This window comes from Aegilops tauschii, chromosome 1 (assembly GCF_002575655.3).
Source record: "Aegilops tauschii subsp. strangulata cultivar AL8/78 chromosome 1, Aet v6.0, whole genome shotgun sequence".
NCBI lineage: Eukaryota > Viridiplantae > Streptophyta > Magnoliopsida > Poales > Poaceae > Aegilops > Aegilops tauschii.
Window position 1 is genome coordinate 423,343,072 of NC_053035.3, and position 25,629 is coordinate 423,368,700.

The 25,629-nt window shown below is 45.4% G+C and overlaps 2 protein-coding genes, 1 long non-coding RNA gene and 1 pseudogene across 6 annotated transcripts; all 4 read right to left on the reverse strand.

Annotated features, from left to right (window-relative positions):
• Positions 1 to 7,697: 7,697 nt before the first annotated feature.
• LOC120972757 (uncharacterized) lies at positions 7,698 to 11,486 on the reverse strand (annotated as a pseudogene).
• A 766-nt stretch (positions 11,487 to 12,252) lies between these two features.
• On the reverse strand, positions 12,253 to 12,519 carry LOC141023362 (uncharacterized). Its single transcript, XR_012184535.1, has 2 exons — positions 12,452 to 12,519; positions 12,253 to 12,377 (listed from the first exon to the last, which is right to left on the reverse strand). It is a non-coding gene; the product is annotated as an uncharacterized lncRNA (long non-coding RNA).
• Positions 12,520 to 12,537: 18 nt separating this feature from the next.
• On the reverse strand, positions 12,538 to 17,165 carry LOC109768495 (uncharacterized). 4 transcript variants are annotated; one of them, XM_020327215.4, is made up of 10 exons: positions 16,786 to 17,165; positions 15,362 to 16,295; positions 15,192 to 15,282; positions 14,849 to 15,021; positions 14,262 to 14,760; positions 14,061 to 14,161; positions 13,939 to 13,976; positions 13,437 to 13,605; positions 13,174 to 13,318; positions 12,538 to 13,083 (listed from the first exon to the last, which is right to left on the reverse strand). In XM_020327215.4, exons 2-10 carry the CDS (start codon positions 16,241 to 16,243, stop codon positions 12,818 to 12,820), a joined length of 2,364 nt encoding a protein of 787 aa, XP_020182804.1. In that variant the 5' UTR covers positions 16,244 to 16,295; positions 16,786 to 17,165; the 3' UTR covers positions 12,538 to 12,817. The 4 variants fall into 4 exon arrangements, with proteins under 4 accessions (XP_020182804.1, XP_020182802.1, XP_020182803.1 ...); XM_020327213.4 differs by having other exon boundaries at positions 13,437 to 13,608; XM_020327214.4 differs by having other exon boundaries at positions 13,437 to 13,608; positions 15,362 to 16,283; positions 16,786 to 17,163.
• Positions 17,166 to 19,429: 2,264 nt separating this feature from the next.
• LOC109768494 (high molecular mass early light-inducible protein HV58, chloroplastic) lies at positions 19,430 to 20,425 on the reverse strand. The gene is made up of 2 exons (XM_020327212.3): positions 20,188 to 20,425; positions 19,430 to 20,099 (listed from the first exon to the last, which is right to left on the reverse strand). Exons 1-2 carry the CDS (start codon positions 20,296 to 20,298, stop codon positions 19,635 to 19,637), a joined length of 576 nt encoding a protein of 191 aa, XP_020182801.1. The 5' UTR covers positions 20,299 to 20,425; the 3' UTR covers positions 19,430 to 19,634.
• Positions 20,426 to 25,629: the final 5,204 nt, after the last annotated feature.

Consider the following 25,629-nt stretch of genomic DNA (forward strand, 5'->3'; position numbering starts at 1 on the left):
ATGGGCATTTTTGGCCGTGGCGGACAGGATGGGGCCAAAGGATGCGTCCGCGCGTTGGGCGCACGGCCACCGCATCCCAGGACAGGCCCGAACACGACCCCATTGCCCTACCCAAACGGACAGAATCCGGACAAAACGGACATCCGTTTGGGGTCGTGCGCTGGAGTTGCCCCTAGTAGGGAACGATGCAGCTAGCTTCTGGGCTCTTTGCCGTTGTCTGGTTTTTTTTCAACCAAGAAAAATAGAACAATCGTTCTACGGTGTAATTATATGGGTGTGGCTAGGTCTTAGACGACTGAGACTTAATCAAGTCTAAGTCAGATGATATAACATATAAGAAAAAGAAAGAAAAACTAATTTTTTTCTGCACAAATCTCTATGTAAAATCCAAAAATATAACATCAAGTGAGACGAAGTCTCAATCGACTGAGATTTAGCAATTTCGTAATTATATATTAATACTAAAAAATGTACAAATGTACAAATGCTAGAGAACAGCCCACAAACAACTCTAGCCAATACCAGTTTTGGGGAAACGTCGGAAATCATTAGAAATCAATTGAGGTTCTGTTCAATCCAGGTAGAGTAATTCTCCTGATGCTTGAGTTTGATCCGGCATTGATCATGAGAAGATCAACCCAATGTCACCGCCGCTAGGCTCCGTCCCGCCCCTCTGCCTGACATGTCGTCCTCCGCCACGATGAGCGCGTGATGGTGCTCCCTCAGCGTTGCCCTAGTGCGTGGCTCCCTGTGGCACCTCTGCTGGTGCCGGTGTCCGGCAGGCCAACAACATGGCCTCCTCCACCGCATCGTTCCTCTAGAACAACCATGGACGCCCGCACGGTGCTCGTGCTTCTGTATGGTGCCGGCAACTCCATCTGTCCTCTATTTGTCAATTTTACCTTTTTTGTATTGGATGAGTACTTATTGTAGATTTGATAATTGTGAGAATATAAGAACGATTATTTCTTGATGAGTAATTGTCACATGATTTTTCCGGTGCATGTTCAAGTTTATTCACATCTATAAGGATTTTGCTTGATAGATGTTTGTAATAACGCTTACGAGGGCAAATGTTTACAAATTGTAGTTTGAGTTTTCTCATTCATATGTGTGTGTGGTTGGAATGACAGATGAGTTGCAAGTTGTTCATATTAGACGTGAAACTATTCGAAATAACCAACTGCTAACAGTCGAGCGCTCAGTTTCAATCTAGAGGTGTGTTTTTTGCGGGCGTTTAATCTAGAGGTGTTACAGACATTTCAGCACACAACTCTTACAAACAATCACATGCTAGAATCACAGAAAAGAACTGGACAGGTGAATCTGTAGATGGACGATTTTGTGGACAGTTTCGTAAAATCAGATTCTAGAGAATCATGAGACGAAAAGAACTGACCCTTAGTTTACTATGGCCATACAAAGAGCCAGGGCACACGTGCGGCGCGTTTCATCAGCGGAACTTTTCCGCATCGTGGCATACATGGATGCCATACCGTGTCCTGTCAACTTTAGAATTGCAATCCTTGATCATGTGCTCGATCAGATGTATGACTTGAAGCAGTGTGATTTTTAAATGGTGGATGCCAACTATTGCTGTTGGCTTGCATCAGAACGAGATCAAAAGGTCAATAAAGGCGTGCTTGGTCACAATTACTCACTCCGTTCGAAATTACTTATCTTGAAAATGGATGTATTTAGAACTAAAATACGTTTAGATACATCCATTTCTGCGATAAATAATTCCGAACGAAGGGAGTACATACTAGTACTACCTGCTAGATTAAACCTTCTCAAAGTGATATGTTGGTCAGACCCCACTAGTAACGAACTAGTACATATTAGCCGAGAGCGCCAACAATCAGAGTGCGATGCAAGAGTGTACTGCTGTCACCCTTTCTTTTTTCCACCGGCTGCTAACGGAGAGGACCTCTTCTGGCAGGCAGGGAGGAGGACACACTTGGCACACACATTTGCTTAAAAAAATAATACTCCTACCAGGCTACCACCAACGGCCGGAGATCACACTGCCGGCAGCACACACAAGCAAGTACTACGTCCGTCTCGCACGCACGTCGGCCCCGGCCGGCGGCTCGGTGGCATAGTGGGCGGATCACGCAGCCGCGGATCTGGTCGCGGGCGCGCCGCGGAATAATTCGCGTGAGCCGTGGCCGGAAAGGGACAGCCAGCCAGCGGTCGACCGGCCGCCCATGCGATCACGATTCACAGGCGCACGTACGTACGTAGTAGGACGACTATGTGCCGAAAAGTGCATGCAGCTACCGAGCTTCATTGCTCTTGATATTTGAATTTTTTTTAAACACACTTTTGATGCTCAAAAAAATCTTAAAACAAATATGTGAATACATACACATATTCCTAAGGACTGGTAGAAATCTAGAGAAGAAATACTTTGTATTTTGAGAAATACAAAAAAGAGAAATTTCTGACAGAAATGGCACCTTTTTTCTCGTATATACTGTTAGAAATTTGTTTTTTTTCTATACTCCAAAACAAAACGAGATTCTTGCAACAGGTATTCGGAATGTGTATATGCATCCCGGGAAATAATTTCAGATTTTTTTGAAACTTCAAAAATACGAATTTGAAAAAGTCAAATATAGATAGCACTGGTGCTCGGTGCTGCAACGCCGCTCTCGACTACGTGCCCGCCTCTCGCCCGTGGTCGCTGTCCGCATTTCCGCCCGCCGCCGGGCCCGTGCCGCCCCCACGCCGAGACCGACTTTTGAGGCGCCGGCGCCGCGCGCGCCCGTGGTTTATTCCCTCCGCTCCACCTTCCCGGCGGGCCAGTGGCACGTCGACGTATGCCCGCCCGCCGGGTCGCCGTCGCCTTTCCGTCGGCGGCGCTGCGCTCCGGCAGAGTCGCCCGGCCCCTCTCTCCACGGCGTGAGGTGAGGCGCACCGATCGGCTTGATTCGTCTTACTTTCTCTTTCGTTTTCCTGCCACGCGCTGCCGCTGCCGCATGACGAATCATGCCGGATCGTCTACGCTACGCGCGCAGCTGGAATTTCTGCAGGGTTTGGGTTGCATGTTCGTGCTCGTGCGCACCCAGATTCCGTCTGGGAGGTCTGGTTGGTCAGCGACACCGTGTGATGTCGATCACGATTTTGTTCTTTGTCAGTTTTATCTTTGTTTAATCGATCACGATTAGCCCGCCGTACGCACGCGTCGTGTCAGTCCAGTCCAGGGGGTGGAGAACGATCCAAGAATCACACATGTCAACGAGTAGTGCCGGTGGTGGTAGTCTCGTGACTTTCGTTGACCGACCGCGGGCGCGATGCTTCACAGGGTCTGCTGTCTGGACTGAGATCCAGTGCCTTTATCAAGTGAAGTCACGCTGCAACTTTACCCTACTAATCTCCATCCAATCCACATCCTCAGGTTCAGATCACACAAGGGGAAAGGCTCTCAACACTTAACAGTTTTCAGGGTAGCAGCAAACATCAATAAGCTGCAAACAACGATGCAGTGGCACTTGAACTCAGTTTTATTTGAACAGATTGAAACCCAAAAAATAAAGAACTGCAGATACTCATGAACAGACTATAAAACAAAATTTGGTTTGGTTATACAGTAGTGCATTATGCAATCAAAGTGGAATAAATCAATTGCAGTTGACACTAAATCCAGTAGAACTTGATATTAAAAGGCTGCAGCGCATAATGTCCGAATGCTACAGCAATAAGTGTCAATGTTGAGTAATCATCTACACAATAGCTATGCTGAAAACTGCTAAGTGTTGAGAGCCTTTCTCCTTGTGTGATCTGGACCGTAGGATGTGGATTGGATGGAGATTAGAAGGGTAAAGTTGCAGCGTGACTTCACTTGATAAAGGCACTAGATCTCAGTCCTGTCTGGACTGAGATCTGCTGTCTGGACTGAGATCTCAGTCCCTGCTGTCTCCGCGTAGTACTAGTAGTAGTGGTAGGTGGAATCTGCGTGAGTCATCGTGTGGACGCAGCCATGCAGGTGCGGCGCCCAGGCTTTATCGTTGTTTATTACGAGTACGGTTAAAATTACATGAACACGGCCTGATGGCCAGCTACTGTCGACTGACTGCGACGGCGTGCGGGGCGAGCGGCATGATGGGCCGTGGGGACGCACGATCGCGGCAGGTGAGGTGAGGTGAGGTGAGGTGAGGTGGATTTGGATGTGTCCCCTCCGGCGGTAACGCCTCGTGCCCGTGGGGCTCCCGCGCCCGACGCGGTCCTGTCACGTTTCAGATTTCGGCGGATACGATGCGATGCTCTCGCCCTCGACGTGCACACGGGCGGCCGATCGTCCGCGGCTTCGGCGACCGCAGCGCGCCGTGTGGCTTCCTTTTCTTCTCGCTTTCCGGTAATGGGAAGATTCAATATCGTATCGTTTTCCATTGGACGTTGGTGGTTGGTTGTGAAGGAGGAGCGGCGCCTTTGCGTATCTTGTTCCGCCAGAGGCGTTGCGTGCGAGCGTGCTGTGCACACTAGCTACCCTGTGCATGAGGAAACTGGGCTCTGATCGCTGGCCTGGGTCGGTGGGATTGTGTGTATGGTGACGGTGCGTGGTGAGCTCTGGAGAGGAAAATGGCTCTGAGCTCCTGATCTGTTGTCTACCAGTCTTGTGTTACCTTGCTCTGCATTGACCAGACCGGAGATGCCCGCCTGAGCAAGCAACATCCTGCCAGACTCCTCCGGAAAGGCAGGCACACGCTCCATTCCATGCTCAATCTTCTGCAAAGACGAACATAGATGACCGGGAGAACAAAATAAGGACCGACCGTACCGTACCGGCCGGCGGACCAACGGAATCAGGCCGTATCGGCCGTACTCGTAAGCACACCAGACTCCTTTTCTTCTCGCTCACTGCTGCCGACCCGAGTTCAGCAAACTCAGAGAGGCAACGAGGGTGCATCCATTTTCAGAGGGAGAAAAAATGAGAGTGAACGGGTGACAGGTTTCACTGCAGAACAGCGTGAGGATGGCCCGGTGCCCATGACATGATTACGAGAATTTTTGTTTTTGAGCAGGATTCCGAGGTTTCTAGGTAGTTTCTGCTGCTGTTGATGTCCCCGGTGTGCCTTTTGCGCGGTTGTACATGTGCCGCAGCCGTGGTTTAGTTTGGCAGCCAAATAACAGCCGTTTGCATATGTGTTGTCTGTTGCCTGTTATTTGGATAACTGTCGTATAAGACTACCCTGCAAAAAAAAAAAAACTGTCGTATAAGACTGCTACCTGCAATGTTCTGGTTTGGGGCAGTGGCTTCAGATGAGTTGCTGCGGATCAGTGGCAAGTCAGGGTAGCGCCCCAAAATTTCCACCAGTGTCGAGGTTGCACCGGTTTGAGGGCGTCCGAATGGATCGGTTTTCGTCGGGTTTTTTTTCGCAGTTAGCAGGATAGCAATGTTCTTAGTTAACGGAACCTTTGTCTTGAGTGTCGCTTCCTTCTTGAAGGCGTTGTTGTTGAAGATCCTCGTCGTCAATGTGGTGTCAATGGTTGGTGCGGATATGGTCGCAGTTCTAGTTTGTCGTTCGCTGATCTGATCGCTTTGGGGCTTTTTTTATTTCTTTTTTCCTTTTCACACCTATTTATAGCTTTTGGTCTTATGACTTTGCTAGTCGTTGGTGTGTTTTAGCGTTTGTGTTGGGTTGGCTGTGTGCATCCTAGTTATGCAGAGGCCGGGTGTATGCTCATTATATTGTATCCTCTTGATGCTTCTTTTGAGCCAATAAAATTCACCCTTTGTCGAAAAAAAAGTCTTTATACATATGAAGCAAAATGAGTGAATCTACACTCTAAAATATGTCTATATACATCCGTATGTAGTTCATATGAAAATCTCTAAAACGACTTATATTTAGAAACGGAAGGAGTAAATCCAAGCTTAAATTAACCGGAGTCCATGGTTTTAGCATAACGTGCAGTTGTGCGTGTTCAACAACTTGTTCTTGGTATTGTGTGGGCTGCACCTTGCTAATTATTCTCTGTGTAAATTCTCTTTCGATTTCATTGAGCAATGGCTTTCTGCCTGTGAAGAACTTCAGAAATGGCTTATTGCACCCGAGGATCTCCATGAGTGAAGGCTCGTCACCCTTGAGGATCTTCTCGAGCGATGGATCATCATCCTTGAGAATCTCCTCCAGTTCGGCATTAGTGGTGTGGTGATGAGCAGATCCCGCCTAGAACCCGACAGTAGCATCTCAGGGTTAACAAATAGTAGGTACATCAAGTAGTTGGACATCTCCCGGCACCGGATGGCTCTACCATGATGATGAGATCTTTCACACCAAACAGCACAACCATGGCCTTCACCTGATGCATCTTCAATACACTGAGCAGTGGCACATTGGTGATCTGCTGATGCGCCCAAGTGGTAGAAGCAGAAATCCGTGGCGATGTGCCAGAGAAGGATGCTCTCGTCAAACGGACTCCTTAAGCTCCAACCCAGGTCTTGGTCGCACTTGTTAGCCTCAAGAGTCCATTGCCCCCTGCGGTCATTGAACTTCCAGTAACTGCCAACGTCTTTTATCTGATCTTCCCACCCTTTCTTCACATACTTGAGGACTAATTCTGTTATTGCAAAGGAAGAGTTGCAGGGCTTCATGAACCAATGTTGGTAAAAAAAAGTCGTTGCAATTCAAAGAACTCAGGATGCTGGTCATCTTGGTGTGCTTTTTGTTGTGGACAAAGAACCCTACAAGGGCATATTGGCCTACGAGACTATCTTTGAGTGCACCAATCCTGATGACATTTCCTAGCTCAGTGATAGACGGGGCAACCTTCTTTCTTGCCCACTGAAGAGACAGGGCAACCTTCTTTCTTGCCCACTGAAGCTTGTACAGGATGGTCCTTCGCCACTGGAACGGGGGAACTTCACTCCCTCGCCATTGGGCATTCTCTAGCTTTATCCGTGCAACTTGGTCAAGCACCTTTGTTACAAATTGTACTGCCCAATCCCCGTCAGGCGCCCTAGAACTTGAGTGGACTTGCCTTTGATCCTTTGAAGAAATATGTTCAGTTGAGAAACACATGCAGAAGTACTCCAGCACTGCGGTACAGCAGAACAAGACATATGTAACCTTGACGTCGTTACCATCATAAGCTTCTCTGTGACTATTGTGGAAGAGGGCGAGGGCTGCCCATGGCGGTATGTTAGCTGGTAGACGTATGAACAAAGCACCAGGATTCATATCTGGCTTTTCCCCCGTTTCGTCACAAAGCTCGGTCGTGTTTTTTTCCGTGTATAAAAGATTAAACGTATTGGATAGCCTATTTTGCAACAAAACATATGCTTGTATCTCATGAAGCAACCCAAAGGATTTCAGGATGCCAAGTCGATCAGGATAGGGCGATGCAAGGTCCAAAAATAGCTTATAGGCCTCAAGGTCCACATTATAGTAATCAACTTGGCCTCTACTTGTCCGTGTGCTTGGCGTCTGGGATCCATGGTCGGGCTCAAGATCCACCACATCATCTTCTCCTTGTGCTTGATCAGGAACATGGTTGTTGGCCTCAAGGTCCGCCGCATCACCTTCTTGTGCTTGATGACAAGGGTCAGCCTGGACAAAAGCCCTTGCTTTTTGCATGTACTCCCTCCGTTTCTTTTTAGTCCGCATATAAGGTTTAGTCAAAGTCAAGTTTTGTAGAGTTTGACTAACTTTATATTAAAAAATATAAACATTCACAATATGAAATCAATATTATCAGATGCACCATGAAACGTATTTTCATATTATATAGTTTTAGTATTGTAGATGTTTATATTTTTTTTATATAAATTTGGTCAAACTTTGTGTAGTTTGACTTTGACCAAATCTTATATGCGGAGTAAAAAGAAACAAAGGGAGTAGTCTTCAAGTGAACTGATCTCGCCTTCTCTGTTTGCGGTCCTCCTTGGAGCGGGGCTGGAAAAGCTGACCAGGCTGTTATGCTGGCGCTCTTGAGAGCCCATGGCTTCTCTATGCATTTGAGGATCCCAGGGATGAAGAACAAGATTGCGGCCTGCAACAACCTCTTGTCGCCGCCTGGCCATGATTTGCAGAACACGTAGACGGCTACGGTGATCTGGGACACGGCGGTGAGGACATGCCGCGTCCATAGCTCGTTATCTTCGATGTTCTAGGCGGTTATGACATCCTGTCCGCCAAGGTGCATCATGAGAACCGGTGCCCACACCACTTCCAGAACGCTATTGCGTTGCCCAGAGTCACAATCTTGCCTCCTCTCGTGGCCGAAAAGGACGGCAAGAGCGTATATGGCCAGAGCGTCGCTGCCTATGTAGGCAAGCCATATCATGGATCTGAACCAGGAAGGGATAGCAAGCTTACGCAGGGACGCGAAGAGGAGGAGGAGCCACTGAACGAAGAGGCTGCTGAGCACGAGGATGCGCAGCTGCCACTCTCCCCACCATAGCACGGCACTTGACAGACCCACCATCTCTGGTCCTTGCCGGATATCTCACCCTCTCAGCTCTCACTCAATCATCAGTGTAGTCATGGACGCACAAAATTGAGAGGCCGATTCGTTGCAACCTGATAACTACGGCGTTGTCACATGTTGAGCGGATTTCTTATACACTATAATACTAGCTTACACCGAGGGGATACATCATCAGTAATTATAATCATAATTGTACTTGGCTCTGTGGGCTTGTCTTGTCTTGTGATTTGCATCTAATGACCAGGTAATTTATGTGTGAATAGCAATTGCAGTAGGTGCGTCGGGCAAACCCTGTTATAGGCCATTTCACTAACGGGCGCCTGCAGTGGACGCCCCCCGCCGCGAATGGGCTGGCCCAATTGGGTTCCTTCACTGTTTATGCAAAAACTGAAAAAAGGGTGGCGGCAGTAAGAACTCGAACCCGCGATCTCTTGGTTTACCACGAGCTGCGCAAACCACCTGGGACAACACCGCATTGAGTTTCTCCCATTTTCTCTTTTTGTTCTTTCTTTTCGTTTCTTTTTTTCTCTTTCTTGTTTGTATTTTCCTAAATTTTTTCTTTTTTTTCCTGTTTCTTTTCTTTTTTTTCTTTTTCCTTTCCAAATATGCACATACTCTTTAAATTCAATGAACTTTGTCTTCAAATTGATGAACTATTTTCAAATACTATGAACATTTTCAAATTCTATGAACTTTTCTTAGTCTGGCAAAAAAAAATTCAAATTGGATGAACTTTTTTCAAATTTGACGAATTTTTATAAATATTGATGAACTTTTTTCGAATTTGATGAACTTTTTTCAGATTCGGTGAACTTTTTTCTAACTCGGTGAACTTTTTTCCAAATTCGATGAACTTCTTCTCAAAATTGACGAACTTTTCTACAAATTTGATGAACTTTTTGACTTTTGATGAAATTTTTTAAATTCGATGAACTTTTTCTGAAATCCAGTAAACATTTTTTTAAAGTTCTATTAAATTTTTCAAAGTTGATGAACTTTTTGTCAAATTCTATGAACTTTTTTCAAATTCACGAACTTTTTTCAATTTTGATGAACTTTTTTCAAATTCGATGAACTTTTTTTGAATTCACGAACTTTTTCCATTTTTTGTGAACTTATCCTTTCAATTCACGAATGCCTTTTCAAATTGATGTATTCTTTATTAAAAAAAATTAAGTGGTGCAATAGATTTTTGCAATGAAATAGCGCTGCAGCATTGTTATTAAGCATTTGCCTCTGTTACTAATCATAGAAAGCAAGTAGCTCGTGTGGCTGGGTACCTGTACGCGAACTGTGACGTGGTGAGTTCGAAACCTGTACACGAACGGGGGCCTGCAGCGCCGTATAGGATCTCCCGTGCGTCGGGCATGAGCATGAGTTGATCACATTATCCTTGGCCTGACTTCAGGCCGGCCCATCAAACCTATCAAATGCTTGTGCTCGTTAATCGTTATTCTAGTCCACTCTGCCCTGAAATATTCATGGGTGGGAGAACTGAAGTCTCAATTCTGTTTCTTGTGTGAGCTCTTTTACTGTACCCTGTCATCAATATGGGCCGTCTATTCTTGAAATTCAAGGGCGGTGATCGATCTATACTACTCAATTGGGCCAGTCCCGTCGCCAACAGTATCGGTGGCACTGGCCGCTTCGAGCGCCGCGGTATACGTGCTACGAGGGTAATTTAGGGAGAGGAAAAAGATTAGCCCGTCTCGCCAACAAGCCAACCCGTTTTCTACACTTTTTCAGCACGGCCGCACGAACACGCCCATCGGCTTGGATTCCGGCGGCCACCTTGTCGCCTCCCCGATTGTCGGCCGTGCTCGTAGATCAACGTTGTTACTCCGCTAGGCGCCAGCCAAGCTCGTGGTGTCACGCGCGCCGGCAAAGTCTTCCTCGACGAGACCTCCTCCGGTCCTCCCCTTCCTCTTGCGGCGGCCACCACTGCATCTCGTCTTCGTCACATGATCGTGTACCGGCCGCTCGACAGTATACACAGTTGTCCGATCCCAACGAGCTCCCCTTCTTTGGCAGCCGCCGGCTACCAGGGAAATTAGATGTAGTGCCCATTTCAGAAGCTACCAATGAACGGACTCTACAGATCAACCAGAACACGACGTCTCCACCGACCAAGAGTTAAGTGATGAACCACCATGTTACAAAGACAGAAGTTGTGAAAGTTTACGATCTGCACTCTAGTTTTTGGTGGGATGCGGCCTGTACTGACGGACGTGGACGTGCGTGAGAGGGCCATGCGCGCCCCGGCCGAAGGCACGGCTGGAGGTACGAGGACGGCGAAGTGGACGAGCGCCCGGCAGTCGAGGTCAAGTGCGCCAGCGGAGGGTGGTGGCAGGAGTGTGCCGGGATATGGGACGCGACGGCGAGTTCAACTACGGCTCGGGTAGTTGAACGAACAGAGCGACAATAGAAAACAGGAAAATATGACTAGATTACCCTCACGAAATGAATGGTGGGACGATTGTATACTGCTCTCTCCCCTCTATAGCAGTAGAGGGTACCGTAAAAATGCTCTCTTGTGTAGCCACACCTCGATGCCACGAAGGAAGCATCCAAGCAGGCGAGGCCAAGCAAACAAAGGAAAGCGTAGCGAATGGTTGGTCACTAGTAGGGGTGGTGGAACGGATGGGGAATAAACACAAGCACCTAGGGCGGACGAAGGCTGAATTGGTGCCGGCGGCGCTTCCCGCCGGGCGTCGACCGTGCCCTTCCTTGACGCATTTCGCCTGGCACGCGAAGCCGGCGATCCGCCCCTTGGCAGCTGCGGGCGGGCGTCGACGAGGCCATCTCCGTACATACGACCGCCGCGTGGTGAGCAGAAGAGGGAGGAAGAACAGGTTGATTGACGGTGATGGCGGGCTACCCTACCCCGGTGCTGCAGTAGTTTTAAAACCTCCAGACCAGCGGTTTGGCTGGAAAAACGGGGAACCGGCTCTTTGCCTGGTTTTTAAGGTGTACCGGCCATTTATATTTAGTAAAAAAATCAGGAAAATGTTTAGAAAAAGGTGCAGCAACAAGGAATCAAACACTTGACTGCGTGCTAAAGGCCCAATAACCAACTACTCCCTCCTTTTCTGTTTATAGGGCTTATCTCAAAATTTTAGTTTTTTCATTTTGCAAGGCTCAATTTGGTTGTTTCCCATCACATGTTCAGATTTCAAGGTGCATTAAATCATTGCATATAAGTATTAAGAGAAAATTGATCAATGCATGTAATTTATGCATGCATGCATTGCAATTAATGCATTGGTAAACATACTTTTTTTAGAAAAACAAGAGCATTAATGGGTGCTTTTGCAAACTACTCCCTCCGTTCCTAAATATAAGTCTTTGTAGAGATTCCACTATGAACCACATACGGATGTATATACAAAAAGTATTCCACCACTCACCATCTACCTTGGTTGGTGAGATTTTTAAATTGAGCTTTATAAACCGGAAAGGAGGGAGTAGACTAGTAACACTTTGTCATTTATTAATGATTTACATTAAATGTTATGTGTATTGATGTGAGGTCAAATTTGTGAAAAACTACCTTAAATATTCTGGTTTTTTATCGCAAAGTGAACCAATAAACCGACGGTCCGACCCATAAAACCTAAACTGACAACCTCACCTATTCGGTATTTTAAGTTGCAGGGCCGCCTACATGGGCACCCGCCCCTGAGCGGACGAAAAATGCTGTGTCAGAACTAGCAGGAAAAACCACATACTGGAGCGACTTGATACAATTGATGTTAGGTAACAAATACCAATTGTTCATGAAAATATTGGCTTGCATCAACATAAAGTAGCAATTCGTCAAACGAAGAACTAAGTCTGATTGGACACAGTTCAAAAGACTTGATTTGCATTTCCCCCTTTTGGATACTTTGTGCTGGCTGTAAAAGTATCCATCAAATATCAGCGAAATGCTCATCTGTAAACTATACATTTTGAGACCCTGTAAGAAAATGCAATATTACGAAGCGGGCAATTCATTTGATAGGCACATATATACCTTTCTGAACAAGCCACAACTTCTTTTATTCAGAAAACCAGAAGCAAAATGAGAGCCGCCATCAGCTCTGCACGTAGCAGGAGACATCACTAAGCAGCAGACTTCAGCAACATTTGAGAGAGACTACAAAGTTTGTATAACACTAGAAAAACCAACACTACTCAAGAGTACAGCAGTAACTTGCAAGAGTGAAACAAACTTGTAATCAACGTACCAACCGTACTATATGCATCCGTGTCTCGCATCACTAACTCGCTAATCCTGCGAGCAACAAATTTCGACATAGAACATGCCCTTGGCTCACAGGGTTGGCAGAACCGTGAGATCCTAAATAATTTCTGGCTGATTTTCAGCGTGACTATCGTGCTAGTACCAATCAAAAACATCCAGGTCAACATCATCAGCATTTCCAGCAACATCCTCCCCTTCTTTGACCTCAGATTGGTGCGTGCCCATTTCTTCATCTGACAAATTCGAAACGTTCTCAACACTGAACGTGTTAGTTTCAGAAATAACATCATTTCCAGTGTTCCCTTCAGTTGGTGCAACCTCTTGTTTTTGTGTAATGTTGATGTCTTTGAGCGAATCTTCAATGTTGAGCTGTTTCATTACTTGTTTTAAATACAAGTTATCTGTATACAGTTGTAAGACAGAAGAGTTAGGTTAAGCAAAATCAGAAATCAAAATATATGGGCTGGACCAGGTATAAAGCAACCGCTGACCTCTCGAGCGATGAAGTATAGCATCGTGGACTTGCATTGGATGCTTTTTGTCCTCACTTTTAAACTTTTGCCGTACCTGATCACGGGACTTATCTGGGAATAGTTGCTGTATCATTGCAAAATCGCTACCAAATTGTTGAAGACCCTGGACCAGAACAGATAAAAAAGTTGAAGTTTCCCATAGGCAAGCCAAAACGTCAACATGACAGTGTGAAAAAACGTCTTATGTTAAGTTACTGAGGGTGTAGTTGATTTCCAAATACCTGGTAAAACAAGTCAGTGTCAGATTTTGTCCATTTGGCCCGTGTCTTTTTGTCCATATAAGAATGGTAATTCAGTTTAGTAGCATTTTCTAGCGCCTGATTCTCTGTTCTGTCATTGTCATAGTTATCTCCAAAAGGATCAAAATCGTCAGTATCTCCAAAACGGGAGCTGCTGTGAAAAGACATCAACAAAGAACAGGACAGGCGAAAGTCAGTGAAATCATGGTTAAAGCAGCATACCAACTCATCAAATTTAAGAATACAAATTTAGATGCTGGAAGAAAAACTGCAGCAGCAACGCCAACTTCAAATACGCTATCTGAAAAAGTGAAGTATCTATATGATAAAAGCTTGCAAATCAAACTGTAGCATTGTTGTCAATGACTGATTATTTTACAACACTTTAGGTAAAAATATCCAAACAGAAAATGCGGAATGGTAGTTAAACAAGATGCAGAGAAAATATCCATAAATAATATTTTAAGTTGGGAAAAGAGCCTACCTTTGATTAGAGGATGATGGTCCTGACGGTGTTTTACTCTAGGAAAGGCCAAAACAAAAATCATGAGCAACAGCATAATACTCCAATAAAGAAGGTAGACCCAGCAAACGTGCACAACTCACCTGAATACGCTCTCTGGCCTCTTGTAACAACCTGAGATGCGTCACACTTAGCTTCATGCGATCTATCTCATGATCAGGTTTTTGAAGTAACGTTTGCACTTCTATAAAACAACAAAGGCCAAAAATACAAGAGTCAAGAGCTCATAGCATGTTAAATTGATGTTTTGTTATTTGGGTACCGTTGTTATTTTAGCCAGATACCTTGAGCTCTTTTTTGACGAATTCTGTGAGTAAGCTTCTTCTCAGGCTGTTCTGTCATTGTATCTTTCAAGGCTCTCTTACGACCGCGTGACGATACTTCACTTTTATTTTTCTGCTGGTTCGGCTGTGATTTTTCCGAAGTGGATTTCGTCGAGGTGCGCTTGGAACCCCTCAAAGGTTCTTTATTTGGATCTTTCTTCCTTGACTTTCTTGGTGCCTTCTGCTTTCCTCCAGCAGTGTTCTCGTCGCCACTATCATTATTTTGTTCGGCTGCTGAAGGTTCAACAAAATCTTCATCAAGATGATCGTCAACAATATGCTCAGATAACCCAACCTTCTGAATCTCTGTCCTGCTTCTCAACTTCATTGATAATTCTTGTTTTCCAACATCCAATTTGGATTGTTGTTCAACACCATGATCTGATCGCTCCCCCTCATAGTACTGGCTCTCCCTATCAGTATATTCCTGATCGTCTGAATGTTCTTCAGTAAGACAATGCTGCAAAAATTACCAATGAGACAAGGACTTACCTTTTGAGGTGCCAAGAAAATTCTAATCACAAGTGTAGACTTCAGCAAGGACTTACCTTTTGAGGTGCTTGCTGAGGCAAGGTGTTCAAATTTTCATCAGATCCTATGTCATTATGGTTGGTATCTGTTGCAGCGACCCCCTCATAATCATCTGGTAGAATAAATGTTACTGATTTGCCTTTGCCCTTTTTCTTTCCAAGATCAAGTAGAAATGTAGCAGCAGCTTCAGCTGTACCAGAAATATGTTTGCTCATTATGAGTAAATAAGCAGGAAAGCTAGACGAAGCAATATAAAGTGATAAGTGCAGCCAACAACTCATGACATACTGGTATGGTCAGAATGAGCGTTATGCCAGATGTGCATGGAAAAGAAGTTCCACAAGTAAATCAAACACACACCTGAGGGTTCTCCAAAGATAGGTTGAGTATCATCAGTATGAGGATTTATCAGCCCATCTTGAGAGTCTATATCAACACTAGCATTGATATCCTAAAAGCAATCAAAAGCAGAGCATCAGCATATCATATTTGTGAACTTAGTTAAATTTCTAACAGATTTCAACCCTGACCTTTAGATTAGCTGCTGCATAATCATCACTAGTCCCAACAGCCTTGGATGAAGCCCTGCCAGGTTTTCTTTGTGATTTAGGGCGTAACTTTGCAGCCGTTTCCTCTGGACCAGGCTCTTCAAGGATGCGGATGTGGTTAACGAAATTGTCAACTGTACCATCATCAGTTCCCAAGGGTGGCTGAGAATCTGAGGTCTGTACATATTCTTCATGTCTAGGAGCTTGTGCCTGCTCATCGTTGCATCCTCTGACATCATCGTTACCATCCTCTTTATTTTGTGAGACCACGTCTACAGTTGAAGCTGCCTTCTTTTGGCCAGTCTTTCGGGACTTGGATGCTGCCTTGCTGAGTTTCACCTTAATTTTTAGCTTGGACTTTGCAACGTTTTCCTCTTCAGAATGTGTGTCAAATAGTTCCCCAAAGTCAGCTAAATCATCAACTGTCTTGCTAGTTGGATGGGTGGATGATGCTTGGGTCTCTGAAACAACCAAGTTTTCTTGGAGCGTAGCTACTTCAGATGGATCATCATGAGGATCGTCATTTTGTGAAACCCTATCTACAGAAGAAACTGCCAGCACATCATCAGAAGGTGTGTAAATAGTGCCCCCACAAGCTTCCGCACCACCAATCGTTTCACTACCAAGAACGGCCGAAGATGCTATTCCTTGATTCGTAACAAGTCCTTGAGACAAATTATCTTGACTTAAAGCTAGAGCCTTCTCATCACTTGTTTCCACTGTACGATTGGGTACAACAGATCTTGATGGCACAGATTTCTTCCAAAGCTTGCCCCGCAGCTTATTAGGATGAAACTTTGCAGCAGCTTCCACTTCTGCAGGGGCATCAATGATGTCGTCAAAGTTAGCCTCATCATCAATCATGTCCAACCCCCCTTTGTGGCCTCCAAGAAGCTGTTTTGACCTGCCAAAGTCACTTTAGGAAATATTGCAGGTTCAGAAAGCAGCAGCAGCAGCAGCAAGGAAAGCATGTTATATAAAAAAGAAATGAACAATATATTAACTGACAGAGAGATAACAAAATAAAAGGAAACGGAAATCCTTGTTGGCACTATCTTTCTAAGGCACCGTAACAACTTATCAGTCCATTTTGCCGTGCACAGGACATACCAGACAATTTACAATCAAAACACACAGGTAAACTTCTGGTAACCAGCCATATTTTCCAGGTTCTAACGGGCATCATCAACATAATTGCATTCCTTTCTTGCAAGATTAAAGGGTCATACAAATTTAGCAATTAAATCTTACTAGTATTTGATTTAGTTCCCAAGCCATCAACGACCGAATTTCTAAGATATTTCAACAACCGTATACACGGTTCATCAACAAGAAATAGACAACACGCCAAACATTCGCGCAGAACAAAATAAATCAAATAGTGACGTGGAGCATTGAATCTTTACCTGGTGACGCCACGAAGGTGCTTCCCCGGTGACGGCGAGGATGAACCTTTTGGCCCCTCCTTGAAGAGGCCGCGGTTGCCTGCGGCGCGGAGGTAGAGGACTGGGAGGAGAGGAGGGGGGCAGCGGCGGAGAAGCACGGACTGGGTAGGGCGGCGGTGTTGGGGGACGCACGGAATCGGTAGGCGGTGGCGGTGGCGGTGGCGGCGGCGGCAGGGAGGCTACGAGGCGGGGAGACGCCTGCGGGGGAGAGAAGGGAACGGAGAGGCCGGCGGCGGCAGGGCAGCCGAGGACGGAGAGGCGGCGCGGCGGTTGCCTTCCCAGTTCGCACGCCCTCGCCGCCTACGGACGGAGTCCAGACCAGACTCCCAGACGAGGCCTTCAGCGGGGGCGAATCCTAACGCGCGGAATAGTCTCCCCCTCTGTGGGCCGAATCCTAACTAGGCCACCTTTATTTCCGGCCCTTTTGCATTCAGTTCGCGCAGGTCATTTCGGGTTTTGGTATTCCCCTTTTTACGTGTCCCACAGTTGGTCCTGCTGTTTTTCCATGCTTTTTTTTCGCCTATATACTTGATTTCTAGGGCATAGTGATGTCGTATGCTAGATTCCAGACCACCTATATCTCACATTTTTACCTCTGCTTGTCTGTGCGGGTTTTGATTGAGTAGGGAACGAGCGTTATTCAACCTTTTAGTTTCTTTTCAAGGGTGTAGGTAAACCGGTTGCTAACTCTCTCCTCTTTCCATGATTCCATCATCTTTTTTTCTTCTGATTTACATCTTGTTTCGGTAGTTTCATCTTTGTTCTCATCTAAGTTTGGTCCATAGTAGGATGAGATATTTTGTCCACATCTGCAAATATTCTTTGTAGTTAGCAGTAATTTGATTGATGTGGAGGACTAAACCCTAAACCCTTATTTCATACAAAGCATTCGGTGCATCCGTAAGTTCAACATGAACAAGATTGATGTGGAGGCCTGCCAACAAGAAGAGGAACAAACTACATTAGATGTACTCATCGGAAAGAAGGCGAAGAGTGACCAATAGATACTAGATATTCAATTAACATGTCCTTTTGCCATTTTTAGTGCCTCGAGCATATTTTGAATCCATGAACATTAATATAGTTCAAAGAATTCGTAATATGTTCACGAATAAAAAAATGTTCGTGAATTCAAATATATGTTCACGGCTTATCAAAATGTTTGAAAATTTAAAAAATGTTTGAGAATTTTAAAAATGTTCATATTTGTAAAAATAACTCAAAACATGTTCATGAATTTAAGTAATTCTAGTGGATTCAAAAAATATCAGTGAATTCAAAAAAAATGTTTGCCACGTTTAAAAATGTTCCCAAATTTCAAGAAATATTGCGAGTCCATAAAATGTTTGTGAATTCAAAAAAAACTATGAATTTAAAAAATGTTCGCATCCTTGAAAAATGATTTATGAATTCAAAAATGTTCAGGAATTTGAAAAAAATTGTGAATTCTCAAAAAATAATCGCAAATTTTAAGAAATGTTCACAATTTGAAAAAATGTTGATGAACTCAAAAAATGTTCGTGAATTCAACTAAGGTCTGCAAAATTGATAAACTGATTCTGAATACAAAAATGTTCATGAAATTGAAAAAATGATGGCGCAACATGAAAATGCTCGTGAATCTGAAAATTATTCGCGATTCAAAAAATAATGACAAATTTGGGAAAAATGGTCAGGAATTCAAAAAATGTACGTAAATTCAAAAAATTATTCATGAATGTTAAAAATTGACGCAAATTTGAATGTTCTCTTTTTTTAACAAACTAAAAAATGTTCGTGAGTTCAAAAATTGTTCATTAATGCATACAGAATAAAGGAAGTGAGTCAGTAACTGAAGTGTGTAGTATCTTTGGTTTTGTGAGTATTAATGATAATCTATGAACCTGGATGTTTCTTTATCAGCTAGCATCTCTGACGGACTAGGAGCACACTCTCCAACTCCAAAAACATAACTGGAAGAGAAACTCCATAAGATAAAAGAGCATATCGTGAATCCCGGTAGCTTAGAGCTAATGATTTGACCACAAAGGGAGCAGTAGCATGCGCGGACTTGATCAGTGCAAACATTAGGAGCTTCCAAAGATGGCCATCGCAAACAAGCCATGACAAAACATGCCGCATGATGTAACCACATTAGAGCGACTGGACACAGATGGTGGTAGGGCACGCCAACAAATAGCTATTATTCGTGAAAGTATTAGGTTGCATCAACATAGCATATCAATTTGGAATTTGGAAGCACCAAGAAAGTAAAGATTATATTACGTTTTCATGGAAGCCTTCTCTTTCCCCTCTCTCATCATACTACTGCTCTTCTCCCTGCCTCTATATGAACAAAGAAATATGATGGCCACCATGGTGATGCTCTCCCTCAGAGAGATCATGATGTTCCATCAACAACTTCAGAATATGTTGGTGATGCTCAAACTGCAACTTCGTAGCCACACTGTCCGCATTCTGTTTTATATAGAAAATTGACAGATTTTGGTAAGTGTTTCAGTATGAAATAATTATGAGAATTATGAGATTGGTCCTTCAACATGGCATAGACAATGTACCTTTGAGTACTTTTAATATTTGCTACTTGAAAGTTGTTTGAGTGGCATTTATTTTTAATTTCTAAGCACATTTAATATTAAGAAGCATCAAAACAATGTAAACATGAGATTTACAGATTGCCATCACTGATAGTACAAAACGGCAACGTGGCTGCAACATTTTTCTTTTGACATAAACGTGGCTACAACAGTTAGTACTACTATTACGATTTGTTAGCTGATGAAAAGAGAATCCGCAGCGCTAAAGTAGTCTTAGATGTTGACGAAGGGAGCGCCGGTAATGAACTCGGTGGCGGCGAGCGCGACGAGGCCGAGCATGGCGAAGCGGCCGTTCCAGAGCTCGGCGTCCGCGCTCCAGAAGCCACTGGACTTGCTCTCCACGCTCTGGCCCTGCAGCAGCGGCACCAACGATGCCACGGAGAACACCCCCGCGGTCACCAGGAACCAGCCCAGCCCGGCGCCGCTGCCGGCCTGGTCGAGGAGCCCGCCGCCGCGCGCCGCCTCGACGGAGAGCGCCGCCATGAATCCCACCATGGCCAGCCGGCCGTTGATTCGCTCCGGCGCCGGGCCGCTGAAGGCGAGCGCGTCCCAGACCGAGGGGTTAGCCTTCTTGGCCATGGGCTTGGGTGCCGCCGGGATCGGGGTCGGGGTCGGGCTCGTGCTCGGGGAGGAGGAGGTCGATGCGCTCGTTGTCTCCTTGGTTGAGTCCATGCCAGGCTGCACATGCATAAAGAATCTCACGTTGAGGTCGAGTCTCGAACTAGCCAACATGCGATGCAGTCAAGTGCGTGACGTGAAAGCTCACCTCGGTCTGGGCCCTGACGACGAGGGTCCTCCGGCGCGGGGCCGCCACTGGAGAGCGGGCGGCGGACCGGCCGACGACGGCGAAGGAACTCAAAGCCACCATGGTCGCCATTACTCAAGGCAGAGTAGAAAAGTTAACGCACGAAGAGAACTGAGAAGTTGGTGGTGGCTTAATGGATGGACGATGTCACTTGGCTGACGTTGTTTTGCTGTGTCTCCGTGAGCGAGTAGCTGATGCACTTTATAGCGGCCGTGAGGAGGTCGCCGGTGGACGCGGCCGTGGCCACGTGAACGAGGTGCAAGAGCTGTACGTGGACGGAGGGAGGCGGCGGGCTCACATCGACGTGTACACCTAGGGCGCCATAACTCGCTCTCGCCAAAAAGTGCTCTCACCCAATAGTGAACCCAGCGAGTAGTTGGTGGAATGGCATTTGGGTACATTTCAGATTAGCATCTGCCCACCCGACCTCTCGCCCCGTGTCGCCCTCTAGGGGCGGCTCACACGGAAACCCTAAACGCCGCCACCGCCGCCCCTCTCCCTCACCCCCTTTCACCGCCGTCGGCGCATGTTGGAGGGCAAAGCCCGTTGGCGGTCGGCGGCGACAGGATCTGGCGCTTGCGCTGGTCGCCCCCCCCCCCCCCCCCCCCCCCCCCCCCCCCGCGGTGGTGGGGGTTGTGGAGTTTTTGGCTGCAAGACCTGAAGCTAGAGTGACGGCGCCCGGTGGAGCTTCGCAGTGGGGTGGAGATGCGTGGCTGGGGCTCGCAGGGGGAGTTGGTTGCGGCGCGGTGGCCCCTCCTAGAGGCGACGACACGGGACTTGGCGGGTCAAGGCGGCGGCGCGGTTCGGCCATGGTGGCGTGGTGGTGCTCGGCTAGGAGTAGTTGCGCTTGCGGCGCACCGAGCACGTCGGGGTCCTCGTGCCTCTGTCGTGGTCCCCCTCCTGGTCTTCGTGGTCGTGGGTGCTGGAGGCGGTGGAGCGGGCCGAATGGGTCCGATCTAGGCTGTAGGGCCGTGACACAGTCGTCTGTCGGGAGTTGGCCTGGCGGCTGGTGTGCGGTCCGGCGACCCTTGGTCGGGCATGGAGGGAGCTCGGCGAGTTCTCAACCGTGGAGGTGCTGGTGGTATGGCTATGTGCTTCTGGTTGTGCGGGTCTTGGAGGGACCCCGACTTCTCGGCTATGATGGTGAAGTGCTGAGGCAGCGGCGGAGTGGCCAACTTGGATGATGTGGCCCCAATCTGGAGAGCAGGGATGGAGGTGTGCGGCGATCCGGAAGAAATTCCTGCCCGTGATCGGTGCTGGCGAAGAAGGCGCCCGTGGGTGTCGTTCTTCTCCTTGGAGGCGTCGCCAAGGTGTGTCAGCATCTCCAGCTCTCGCGCCTGGGATTGGTAGCGGTCTTCGGGCGAAAGCCTTGGTTCGAAGCTGAACCGGCATGATGGCGACGTCCTGTACGTCATTACTCTTTTGGGAGCATCGCGCTTGAAGAACGGGCATGAGGTTCCATGTTGCGTGACTTCCGGAGCTCGCCGCTGTCCAAGACAATCTTCAGTGGCGCCACGTACGTCATCACCGGTGAATCCAAGAGAGGGTGTGTGGCCAGTTTTTTGCGAAAACCCCCTTGATTTTTTCTCCAAAAAAGACCCCGTTGACATTGGAAAGATGGAATTTCATTTTTTTACTCTATGGCCTGTGGGTCCCGCACGTACATACTAAAATTAACAAAAAAATGGAGGGCTCCGTGTGTCGAACGCCCAACCCTTGGTTCGGTCAAGGTCGGTCCTGACCCCTACACCATTCACGTCTTGACATATTGAGGCGCTTGTGGGGCTCAAATGGACTGCCGTCAGTGCGCCCCATTTGCTCCTGTTAGTTTTATTTAGGAATTTGTAGGTAATGTAAGTTCTAATCTCAGTTCAAATACTGGGTTTTTTCAGGCTTTTGCTTTGGCTCGAAGGAAAAAGAATTATATCAAAAAGTTGAAGGATGATAATGGTGATATTATGCAAGGTACTGTAGAGCTAAACCCTCACATCCAAGGTTACTTCACGAACCTGTTTACGTCTGAAGTCCAGCACACCGATCCAGAGATGCTACAGAAAGTGCAAACCAAAGTGACAAATCAGATGAATACTATGCTCCTGGCTCCTTTTTCGGTTGAGGACGTGCGTAAGTCTGTATTTAGTATTGGAGACCTTAAGGCCCCAGGTCCTGATGGGCTGCATGCAATATTTTTCAAACGATATTGGCACATCTTGGGTGATGAAATTTCTGCTGCAGTGTTACATGCTATAAACTCAAAGCAGATTCCGGAGGAGTGGAATGATACATCAATTGTGCTGATCCCAAAATCTGAGAACCCGGAGCTGATTACACAGTACCGCCCCATAAGCTTATGTAATGTCTTGTACAAAATAATCTCTAAGATGCTTTCAGTTCGGTTAAAGAGCATCTTACCTGATATTATTTCACCTACCCAAAGTGCTTTTGTCCCGGGCAGAATGATCACTGATAACATTCTAGTTGCTTATGAATGCATCCATAAGATCAAGAATACCAAGAATAGTCAGGCTGGGTTATGTGCTGTCAAATTAGACATGCACAAAGCATATGATAGAGTTGAATGGGTTTTCCTGAGAAATATGATGCATAAGATGGGTTTTGATGATCAGTGGATTAATCTGATAATGGCATGTGTGAGCTCAGTCAGATATAAAGTTCGGTACAACTCCCAAGAGACAAACATGTTTATTCCTACCAGAGGTATAAGGCAGGGGGACCATTTATCTCCTTATTTGTTCTTGATTTGTGCAGAGGGCTTATCCAGCATGCTGCAGTTTCAAGAAGAAGTTGGTGGCATCGATGGGTTGGGAGTGTGCAGAAATGCACCGTCAGTCTCGCAGCTTTTATTTGCTGACGATTCTCTTATTCTCATGAGAGCAGATATGTTGAATGCAACTTCCTTACGGCAGGTGTTGGATACCTACTGGGAAAATTCAGGTCAAATGGTAAGCCTGGGTAAATCTAGTATTTTCTTCAGTTCAAATACAAATGCTCAAACTAGATATGAGATTAGTCAGGAACTTCACATTGCTACAGAAGCCTTGTCTGACAAATATTTGGGCCTTCCTGCACTAGTTGGGGCTGATAGGAGTGATTGTTTTAAACACTTCTGTGAAAAAATCAAAAAACTCTTAAAAGGTTGGATGGAGAAACAATTATCTATAGGAGGAAAGGAAATTCTATTAAAAGCTGTTGCTCAAGCCATACCAGTTTTTGCTATGTCTGTCTTTTGCCTACCAAAAGGCGTATGTAAAGATATTACAGATGTTATTGCTCAGTTTTGGTGGGGAGATGAAGAAGATGATAAAAAGTTACATTGGTTTGCATGGTGGAAATTATGTATCCCAAAATGTGATGGAGGAATGGGTTTCAGAGATTTATATTCCTTTAACCTGGCCTTACTTGCTAAACAATGCTGGAGATTGATCACAAATCCAGAGTCAGTTTGTGCAAGAATTTTGAAGGCAAAATATTATCCCTCAACAGATTTATTGCAAGCAGGGCCGAAGAGAGGCTCTTCCTTCACTTGGCAAAGCATCGTTGCTGGACTGACTACTTTCAAGCGGGGGTATATATGGAGAATTGGCTCAGGAGAAAAGGTGAATATTTGGGAGGATCCATGGATTCCATCTAGCCCAGATAGGAAGGTAATAACCCCTCGAGGACACACTGTGATATCAAAGGTAATAGACTTAATCGATCCAGTTACAGGTCAGTGGGATGATGTGTTGATCAGAGATATTTTTAATCCAGTGGACACAATGAGGATCCTGCAAATTCCACTAAATTTTCAGGCTTTCGATGACTTCATTGCTTGGCATCACACAAGAAATGGAATTTTTTCAGTGAGGACAGCATACCAAGTACAATGGTCACATAAGTTCAGAGGTCAACTAGGAGAGAATCTGACCTCCAGTAGTACCTTGCAAACGGTGATTTGGAATCAGCTTTGGAAATTACAAGTACCTAGGTAGATACAGATCTTCTGTTGGCGAGCTTTGCGAGGTATAGTTCCTTTAAAATCCATTCTGGCAAACAAACATATACCAGTTAGTGGAGAATGCCCAGTATGTAGAAAAGGTCCAGAAGATATGCGTCATCTTCTCTTCCAATGTGACTTGGCGAAGTGTTTGTGGCGAGGTCTTGGCCTGTTGGACCGAATAGGAACTGCAGCTAGAATGGATCTCTCTGGTTCGGTAATACTGGAATCACTTCTACTAGACTTGGATGAACCCCTGCCTCTTATGCCAAGTATGAATTGTAAGGAAGTTGTCGCGGCGGGATGCTGGTATTTATGGTGGCTGCGGAGGCAACATACTCATCATGATGGTTGCCCACCTCAGTTTAGATGGCCAAACTCGATCCTAGCCATAGTTGGGAATCATCTCAAGTCAATCCAGAAGAGGGAAGTGAGAGAACATAAATGGACAAGGCCAGAACCGAAGTTTGTAAAGTCAAATGTAGATGCATCGTACCACGCGGATGATGGTATGGGGGCAACGGCTGCTGTCTTGCGCGATGAAAAAGGAGTATTTATAGCAGCCAAATGCAGATTTTATGACCATGCTGCAGATGCAATGACTATGGAAGCTATGGCAATGAGGGATGGGTTAATCCTGGCAAATTCTATGGGGTTCAATAGAGTTGAAGCTGAATCAGATTCTCAAAATGTGGTAAACTATTGCCAAGGTCAAGATCAATGGTGGGACTCAGCAGCCGCAATTTTTGCAGAATGTATAGACGTAGCTACGTCAATAGGAAAGGTCATCTTCACACACTGTTTTCGTGAAGTAAATTCTGTTGCTCATGAGCTAACAAAGTTTAGTTATTGTAATAAGTGTGATTATAGTTGGACAAATGAACCTCCTGTGTTCATTGTTGGCCAACTTGTGAACGATGTAATTGTTCTTTGAATTAATAAAGCTAGCCATGATGGCCTTTCCTCCAGAAAAAGAATTCTAATCTCAGTACTACCTCCGTCCTGGTTATAAGTCCCCTTTGTATTTTGAGTCTTATTATAGATTTAACTGACAAAATATTAATACATGTCACCAAAAATTATATTGTTGGATTCGTATTTAAACATAGTTTTCAATTATATTGTTTTTATGACATGCATTAACATTTTGTTAGTTAAATTACTAATAAACCAGGACGGAGGTAGTAATAAAAATAACCTTTAAATATTCGTGAGGTATAAATTTTATTATACATACAAACGAAATAAATTACTTTTCTAAACTGATCATGTATTATTTTAAATATATATGTATATGTAAAATAATATTTGTAAATTATTAAAATGTTTGTATAATTAAAAAAATGCAAATATTTTTAACATTACAATTCATAAATATTATTTTAATTCTACAAACATTTCATTGA